At 50.7% G+C, this 9,026-nt stretch overlaps 1 protein-coding gene across 1 annotated transcript; it reads left to right on the forward strand.

Annotated features, from left to right (window-relative positions):
- Positions 1-786: 786 nt before the first annotated feature.
- Positions 787-8,793, forward strand: KLHL33 (kelch like family member 33). The gene is made up of 4 exons (XM_029952572.1): positions 787-1,540; positions 6,127-7,051; positions 7,162-7,329; positions 7,436-8,793. Exons 1-4 carry the CDS (start codon positions 787-789, stop codon positions 7,986-7,988), a joined length of 2,400 nt encoding a protein of 799 aa, XP_029808432.1. The 3' UTR covers positions 7,989-8,793.
- The last annotated feature ends 233 nt before the right edge of the window (positions 8,794-9,026 follow it).

Consider the following 9,026-nt stretch of genomic DNA (forward strand, 5'->3'; position numbering starts at 1 on the left):
TTCCCCGTCACCCTCAGTGGACTCATCGGGTTATGTGTGCGTTTCAAGTCAGTTTGGTTTGCTCCAGGGTCTTAGCTTTATCGTGCACAGAAAAACTAACAGACAAAGCCTAGAACTGACTCCAAACACACCCTTCCCTCTTCTGGCCCCACATTGCGGGGAGGTGTGCGCAGTCCAGACTCTCTTCTCTCTCCCTCTCCAGCCCCAACTGATGAACGCAGCCTTTCTGCCCTGGCTCACTCCACCCGATCCCCACATCCTCCTTGGCTTCTGAATTTGACTCGCTCAGCACAAGGACGTGACCTACAGGTGGAAGGGGGGAGGAGGTCATCTCGGGACGGAGTCCGGAGGATTGGGTGTCAGAGTCTGGGCACCCGGAGCCCAGCTCCGCAGCCCGTCAGCGCTGGCTATAATTAGTTGGGTGGGGCAACTTTCTCACAGGATCCAAAGCGAAGCAGAGAGGGTTCAAGGGAGAGTCAGGAAGGACGCTCTGTGTCTCGGGAGGGTGACTATCAGGGTGGGCTGGGGGCAAGCCGGGTGGGCTACTGTCCCGGGTTCTGGATCAGTACACAGGTTTCTTGCACACTTCGGTGCTCTTCTGGAACCCCAGAGTTGGGCGGTATAGCCTAGTTGCTTGAGCCTTGGGAAGCGGGTGGGGAATGCAATTTGCAGTGGGGAGAGTGTCTGCCATGTCGCCGGGCTGGAAATGGGGGTTCCTCTGGCCTTTGTGGGTCCAGCTCTGAACCCCGCCTCTGTTTACCTGTAGCAAAACAGCAAACCTGGACCATGAGCGTCTCGGACTCCTCACAGCGTCCCTTAGACCCGGGGAGTGTCTCTCCTTCCGCCCAGAAGGATCGCCTTGACCTACCTTTGCCCGACCGGAGAACCCCCTCCTGGCCACCTTCCCCAGATGAGGATCCCAGTTTGCCCCCCTTTCCTCTGGAAGAGCCTATCCCCATGCCCATGGCCCCAGGGAGCCTTCCCTCTCCAGTCTTGTCCCTAGAGGAAGAAGAGGAGGAAGACTATGAAGAGGAAGAAGACGCGGCGGAGCTGGAGGGTCTGCGCAGCGAGGAGCATCCCAGCCAGTTTTTCGCGGAGGCCCAGCGGCTGCGGGAGCAGAGGTTGTTGCTGGACGAAGAGGTGTCAGTTGGGGGGCAAGTATATGGGGTGCATCGGGTAATCTTGGCTGCAATTAGCAGCCTCTTCCGTGACAGGCTGCTGGGTGGCAAAGGTCCACGATCCCCCCTCAGCCTCGACGTGGCCGCTGGGGCCTGGGAGGCCGTGCTGACATTTGCCTATGAGGGGTTGCTGGGCCCTGCCCCACTGGGAGATGTGCTGTTTGCTGCCGATGCCCTGGGAGCGCCCCGGGTGAAGGCTGCGGCCCAGTGGAAATGCAAAGGGACTGGAAGCACCGGGGAAGGTGAAAAGCAGCCCAGCCAGGCAGAGGAGCTGAGGGAGAACCTGCGGAGCATCGAGCTCCTGTACCAAGAGGGCATCGGGTGTGACCTGGAGCTGGAGGCAGGCGGCTGCAGACTGCGGGGTGAGGCATTACATTACTGTAGGTGCATTTATGTGTGTGCAAGCTGCAGGTGGTTTGATCCCTATCATAGTGGTTTGGATCCCAGCTGGAGTCAGAATTTCCCTGGGGGTGGCCTTTGGTGCCTTTCCTGACCCACTGTGAGAGGCATGCGCAGTCGAGTTGTTTACCTAGGAGCACCGAGCAACTTAAGCTGACCCTTCAACCTGTGGCTTTCGCTGTGCCCAGTAACCAAGAATTTCCAGCCAGCTGGCTGGTGTTATGAGTACAGTCTAAGCCAGGGGAACAAGCAGAAAGTGATTGACTTAAACAGGAATTAACCAAAGGCCCTTCTTGGTGTCTTCTATTTAGCTCACAGGAAAGCCAGAGGAATATAGTGGAATAACTCACAGTGTGTCCTTTCACCTAAGTGTGCTTGATGCCATGGTAGACATGGGTTCGATAGCTAGTGAACAAGGTCTGGTTTTGTTTTGCCACAATCTTAAAGCTACCAGGACATGGCTCATCACTAGAAAAGCTAAGGAGGGATGAATAAGTCGAGTATTATTCAGATGCTATTGACACTAAGTGAGGTACTTGGGTCAGGAATTTTTACACATGCCATCTCTTTTCATTCTTGCTGAAAACTAGTGAGGTAGATGCCATTATCCCTAGGCTTCCCAAGGGGAGAACATTAAACCCTGAAATGTTACCTGGTGAGAACCAGGATAGAAGCCAGTATTCACTAGCCCGGTCTGTTTTCACTAGGCCATGCACTGCCTCCTAGGCAACCAAACTGAAGACATATAGGATCTGACAAATGGAGTTGGAATGCAGGCACATAAAAATTTAAAATTAAGAGATATTAGTTTAGAGATTATCTAGTTCAGCTTTTATACTTTATTGATAAAGAACTCCGACCTCAAGGCATGTCCAAACTCACATAGCTACTGCTCATTAGAATGACTGGAACCCAGAGCACTAAGCATCCTATCTTAGCTTGAACTGGTTTAACAGAAAAACCCTAGACTAGGTGGCTTGACAACAGAAATCTATCTTTCTTTCTTTCTTTCTTTCTTTCTAATGTATTTATTTAAATTTGAGCTAGTTAACATACATCATAGTATTGGTTTCAAGTAGTACCCAGTGATGAAATTTATTTCTTACAGTTCTGAAGCCTGGAAGTCCAAGATCAGGGTGCCAGTATGTCAGGTTATGGTTAGGACCCTCTTCCTGGTTTGCAGAGGGCCACCTTCCCACTGTATCCTCTTTTCGTGGTAGAGGGAGAGATTATCTCAGTCATATCTCTTATATATGGCAGTAATTCAATTCATGACGGTTCCACTCTCATACTTAATCACCTCCTAAAGGCCCCACCTACAGATAGCACCACACTGGGGAGTAGAGCTTCAACATAGGAAGTGGGGAGGCGGATATAAACATTGAATCCATAGCAGGTCTCTAAAGAGTTTGTTATCATTTCTGATAGTAGTAGATGGACAGGGGATTTAAAATTTTATAGTTATGGGGCACTTGGGTGGCGTAGTCGGTTAAGCATCTGACTTCAGATCAAGTCATGATATCACAGTTGGTGAGTTCAAGCCCCATGTCAGGCTCTGTGCTGACAGCTCTGAACCTGGAGCCTGCTTCGGATTCTATGTCTCTCTCTCTCTCTCTCTCCGTGCCCCTCCCCTGCTCACACTGCCTCTCTCACAAAAATAAACCTTAAAAAATCATTAAAAAAATAAATTTCATAGTTACAACATTCTCACTAGGGTTTCAAATTTAAACATACTTCTACCTCTGCTTTCATTTTCCTAAGAAACATTCCAACTTAGTGATAGAAACCTGTCACTTAAAATTCTAGGGAATAATGATGAGTAGAAGGGAGAATGTAAGTAGTTGTGACCCTTTCACAGTGGCTCGGAGCTGGAGGTTGGTTGATTATATGAAAAATGAAATGGCTTCCCCGCTTCAAGGAATGCAGATTTTCTCTGGCAATATGGATCTGAAAGCTGTCACTGATAGGTACTACTTGCGAAGAAGCACCAAGGCACTACCTACTGCTTAAAAAGACAATGGAGGAGCACCTGGGTGGCTAGATGATTAAGCATCTGACTTCAGCTCAGGCCATGATCGCGTTGTTTGTGAGGTCAAGCCCTGCATCGGGTGTTCTGCTCTCAGCACAGAGTCTGCTTCAGATCCTCTGCCTGTCTCTGTCTCTGCCCCTCCCCAGCTCTCTCTCTATCTCTCTCAAAAATAAAATAAACATTAAAAAAAATTTTTTTAAACATTGGAAAACCCCATTAATATCACTCACTTGTCCTTTGAGAGAGGAAATCGTGCCAGTCGGTCAAAGTAACCTGAGGTTCATAAGCTTCACTGGGGGTTTGGCCCTGGTACCTGCCTGAGAGGACTTCTGGCAGCATTTTCTCCCTTTTTTATTCTGAAGCACTTCAAACACACAGCAAATTAAGATAATATTTTTTTTAAGTGGCAGAGAGAGAGAGAGTCCCAAGCAAGCTCTGCAATGCAAGAAAACTCACCAACTGTGAGCTCACAACCTGAGCCAAAATCAAGAGTCAGAGGCTTAACTAACTGAGCTACCCAGGAGCCCCAAGAAAATAGTAATAGGAACACTCAAACACCCATTTCCCAGGCTTAACAATGAACATTTATTTATATTTGTTTCATCTCTTTATTTTACTTATCACTGAAGGTATTTTTTTTTGCTTTTTTGAAGATTGTTTTTTTTAATAATAGTTTATTGTCAAATTGGTTTCCATATAACACCCAGTGCTTCTCCCCACAAGTGCCCCCCACCATGACCATCTCCCCTTCCCTCCCTCCCCCTCCCCCTTCAGTCCATGGTTCGTTTTCAGTATTCAGTAGTCTCCCTTGATCTGTGTCCCTCACTCTTCCCCACTCTCTTTCCCCCTTCCTCTCCCCATGGTCCCCTGCCAGGTCTCTCCTGTTAGACCTATGAATGCCAACAGTCGCTAAAATGAACAAATCAAAAGACTATAGATGCTGGCGAGGGTGTGGAGTGAAGTTTAAAGTAAATCTGTGACATTGGTACATGTCTCTTTAAAAGAGGACTTATAACCACAATACCTTGCTCAAGTCTAACAAAATCGGTGATAATTCCTTAGTATCACCTAGTCCAAATTGAAATTTTCCTGCTTGTCCAAAAAATGTCTTTTAGAGCTGGCGTGTTCAACCCAGGAGCCGATCAAGCACTGTGCTGTACTTAGATACGTGTCTTTCAAGCTTCCTTTGCTCTTACACAGTCCTCTCCTATTTTATGACTTGACTTACTGAAGAAACCAGATTAGTTATCTTACAGAGTGCTCCATTTTCTAGATTTGTGTGTGTTTTCCATCATGGTTTTGTTTAGCTTATTCCTTTAGCCTCTCAATTTCCTATAAACCTGAATTTAGATCTAAAGGTTCAATTAGATTTAGGTTCAACATTTTGATCAGAATACTTCATACCTGATGCCGTGTATCTCAAATTGCATTACATTAGAAAGCATTTATTCACATTTATATTTAATAGCATTTGTTAACAGCATAGTTTCAGTGTTGTGAGGGCCATGCAGGTAAAAAGGGCACCGCTACACACATATGCTCATTGCCGCCTGACATCAGTGGCGGTGGGTGGTGAAGATCTGCTCAGGCAGCCATTGCATGGAATAGAAAATAAATCACCTCTTCTCTCTAGGACTCACTTTCCTTCAGGAGCAATCGAACTGGATGCTTTTGAAGGTTTCCAGTTTTAAATGTCGTGATTCCATGAAATGTACTGAGATGAGGAGGGGGCGTGCAGAGAAAAGCTGCACATGGAAATTTCAAGCAGGAGATAAGGTTAGGTCACAGCCATTCATGAGTGTGGAACCTTTTTTTTTTTAAGTAAAATTCTTAACATTTATTTATTTTTGAGAGACAGAGATAGAGCATGAGCAGGGGAGGACCAGAGAGAGAGAGAGGGAGACACAGAATCCGAAGCAGGCTCCAGGCTCTGAGCTGTCAGCACAGAGCCTGACATAGGGCTCAAACCCACAAACTGTGAGATCATGACCTGAGCCGAAGTCAGACACTTAACCCACTGAGCCACCCAGGTACCTCATGTGGTACTATTTTCTAAGTAAAATCCTGACTAACAGAATGGCTGATGCCAGTGGCCCTGTGTGCCCCACAGAGACCTATGTAAGTTGCACACTGGTTTTGTGGTTTATTTTGTGCCCCCTTTTAGCAAAAGCTGTCTATAGTATCTCCTCAGCTTGATCAATTAAGACTTTTTTTCTAATTGACCTGGATCAAAAAACGAAAGCAATGTTTATCAGTGTCCTCAGGTCACTAACATGAGAATCATGCAGGGTGCTTGAAAATGTTAAAATCAAATTCCTAGGGTCTCCATCCAGACATACTGAATCAGAATCTCTGGGGATGAGTCCCTGAAACCTTCAGTTTAACAAGCACTGCATGATATCCTGATGCACACCAGGTTTGGCCTGTGGCCTCGGAGGTTGGCCAGAAGTCAGGGACGCGAGGGTGGGATGGTGCCTGGCAATCTGCAACAGTCTGGATTCCCCTCTGCTTCTCTTGCAGTGCATCGAGCAGCCCTGGCCTGTGGCAGCGAGTTCTTTGGCGCCATGCTCCTGAGCGGGATGAGGGAATCCCAGGGCACAGAGGTGTCTCTGCACACTATCTCTGCCCAGGACCTGCGACTTCTTGTCTCCTTTGCCTACTCCGGGGCTGTGCGGGCGAGGTGGCCAGGACTACTGAGAGCTGCCCAGGCTGCTCTCCAGTACCAGAGCTCTTCCTGCCTTGCTCTGTGTCAGAGAGCCTTGGCACGGGGCCTCAGCCCCGCACGTTGCCTGGCCCTGTTCCCCATAGCGGAAGCCCCTGGCTTAGAAAGGCTCTGGAGCAAAGCCCGTCACTACCTTCTCACCCACCTTCCTGCTGTAGCTTTGTGCCCCGCTTTTCCTTCTCTACCGGCTGCCTGCCTGGCTGAGCTCCTGGATAGTGACGAACTACACGTGCAAGAGGAGTTGGAGGCCTTCATGGCTGCATGGCGTTGGTTAGCTGCCAACCCCGAAACCCAGGAGTCAGAGGCCAAGGCCCTGCTTCGATGTGTTCGCTTCGGCCGCATGTCCACCAGGGAGCTGCGGAGGGTCCGGGCCTCGGGGCTGCCTCCCCCTCTGCCCACAGACTTGCTGCATCAGCTCCTGGTAGAGGCTGCGGTTCCAGGTCAAGAGAGGCGGAGGGAGCCTGACCAGGCCCTGGTAGTGATTGGCGGGGACGGGCTCAGAGCAGACATGGCCATAAGACAGCCATCCCGGGGAGTGTGGTGGGCGCGCGCCTTCTGCTGTGGCACGGGACTGGTGCGAACTGTGGAGTGGGGGCGACTGCCGGCCCTGCCTGCCCCGGGGCGCTTCCGGCACGGGGCTGCGAGTCTAGAAGGAAGTGAGCTCTATGTGTGTGGGGGACAAGATTTCTACAGCCACTCCAACACCCTGGCATCGACTCTCAGGTATGGGCCCCATGGAATAGCAGGCCCCAAGGTGGGTGGCTGAGGGGAATTGTTGGCCCATCAAGCCGCAGGGTCCCGGGGTCACTCTTCTTTGGTCCCGCTGTGTCCAGGTGGGGCCCCAGTCAAGAGGACTGGGAGGAGATGGCGCCTTTGTGCCAGGCTCGAAGCTTTTTCCCCCTGGTGGCGCTGGATGGACTACTCTATGCCCTGGGCGGCAGAAACGGTGGCGTTGCCCTCAACTCTGTGGAGACCTATCACCCCGAGCTCGATGTCTGGAGGTGAGCAGGGAAGGGGCTGTTTCTAGACATCAGAGAAAGCCTGGAGAACTTGGAAGAGGAGAGTTGAAGAGGATTTTTGCCTGATTGCTGCCCTGTTCTCCCTTAGGCCGGCACCTGCTCTTCCAGCCCCTCGCTTTGCCCATGCAGCTGCGGTACTGGAGGGCCGACTATACCTGAGCGGTGGCTGCAGCGGGGCAGGCCAATACCTGGACTCATTGCTACACTATGACCCCAAACTTGAGAAGCCAGGGACCCTTCTGAGCCCTATGGGGGTACCTCGGGCTGGCCATGTCATGGCTGCTCTAGGTGGCCGGTTGTATGTCGCAGGTGGGCTGGGTGAGACAGGGGACCTGCTGAGCTTTGAGGCCTATGAACCAAGGATTGATAGCTGGACTCACCTGGCACCCTTGCCCTCCCCGCATGTGGGGGCCGCAGGGGCCGCTCTGCAGGGAGAGCTTCTGGTGCTGGGGGGCTACAGCCACTGTACTTATGCCCTCTCCCACCTTATCCATGCCTACTCTCCAGGCCTGGGCCGATGGCTCTGCCTGGGAACTCTGCCAAGGCCTCGGGCTGAGATGCCTGCCTGCATCCTGACACTGCCGACTGTGCAGCGCGTAGCCTTGGGTCCCACACGGCACCAAACCAAACCTGCTGGGTGAATGGGGAGCGACGGAGCATGGGAGGAGGAAGGGATAAGAAATGTCATGAGAGAGGCCAGAGATTATGGGGGAGAAAGAGAAGGCTTGATTCACAATAGCGTCTTATTCCAGCACGGTGTTTTACAACTCACAAACTGCTTTTGTATATAAGATCTTCGTTGAGGAAAAGGTAGCTCCAGAATTCCCAGAAAAGGCTGTTGGAGAAAGGGAGGAGAGGAGGCCCAGGAGCAACTCCACAAGGTTTAGGGACCTGACCTCATTCTCGGTGGAGAAAGCGCATTTGGCTGGGAGGACAGTCAAGAAGCTCCGGGAGCCAACGTGTAGGGGCCGTGAGAGGAGAGCCAGAGAGATGGTGGCTCTGACCCATGGATCAAGGTGAAAAGTGTGGAAAGGCCAACCACGAACAGTATTCTTTCTCAGGTAACTTGCAGGCTCAGTCCAGTGTTTCCTCAGTCCACAGCCCCTAAGAGCCTTGGTCTTCATTCTAAGGCGGAAGTCCTTGCCTGGGCCTGGCACTGCACAGGGGCCTGGGATGCCAGGGTGCTGAGGTGCAAGTGCTGAGTGTGGGGAAGATGAGGAGGGCAGAGGCGAAGGAGCCAGTCTCCTGGAGCAGGAAAGGGATGGCATGGGGTTTGAGGGGTGGGGTAGAAGAAGCCAGAAGCCTGACTAGCTTCTTTCCTTCTCTTTGGGGTGGCGTCAGGGATCAGGAGTGACAGCAGGACAGCTGCTGTGAGCTGCTAAGTTGTGAGAGAAAATGGCAGAGAGAAAAGTGAGAGGCAGAGAAAACTCAGAAAAGTGGTTTTCCTCCTTTCTTTCCCTCTTGTCCAGAGTTTTAAAAATTTCTTTCTTTTTTTTTTTTTTTTTTTTTGTGGCCAGGCAAAGTTAAATCAGACACTTCCTCTCTTCCTTCTTCCACTCTGCTCTTCCTTCCTTTCCACCCCTCCCCTTTCTTTTCTCCCTTCTCCCACCAGTGATCAGTCACCTACTAGGTGCCAGGCACTAAATGAGGCTCTAAGGACACAAAGATCAGGAGGTCCT

Source organism: Suricata suricatta, chromosome 9 (genome assembly GCF_006229205.1).
Source record: "Suricata suricatta isolate VVHF042 chromosome 9, meerkat_22Aug2017_6uvM2_HiC, whole genome shotgun sequence".
Classification (NCBI taxonomy): domain Eukaryota; kingdom Metazoa; phylum Chordata; class Mammalia; order Carnivora; family Herpestidae; genus Suricata; species Suricata suricatta.

Coding starts and splice junctions, on each gene's coding strand:
- KLHL33 (XM_029952572.1), top strand. CDS start 787: ATGAGCGTCTCGGACTCCTCACAGCGTCCCTTAGACCCGGGGAGTGTC. Junction 7,052..7,161: donor ACCCTGGCATCGACTCTCAG/GTATGGGCCCCA, acceptor CGCTGTGTCCAG/GTGGGGCCCCAGTCAAGAGG. Junction 7,330..7,435: donor CCCGAGCTCGATGTCTGGAG/GTGAGCAGGGAA, acceptor GTTCTCCCTTAG/GCCGGCACCTGCTCTTCCAG.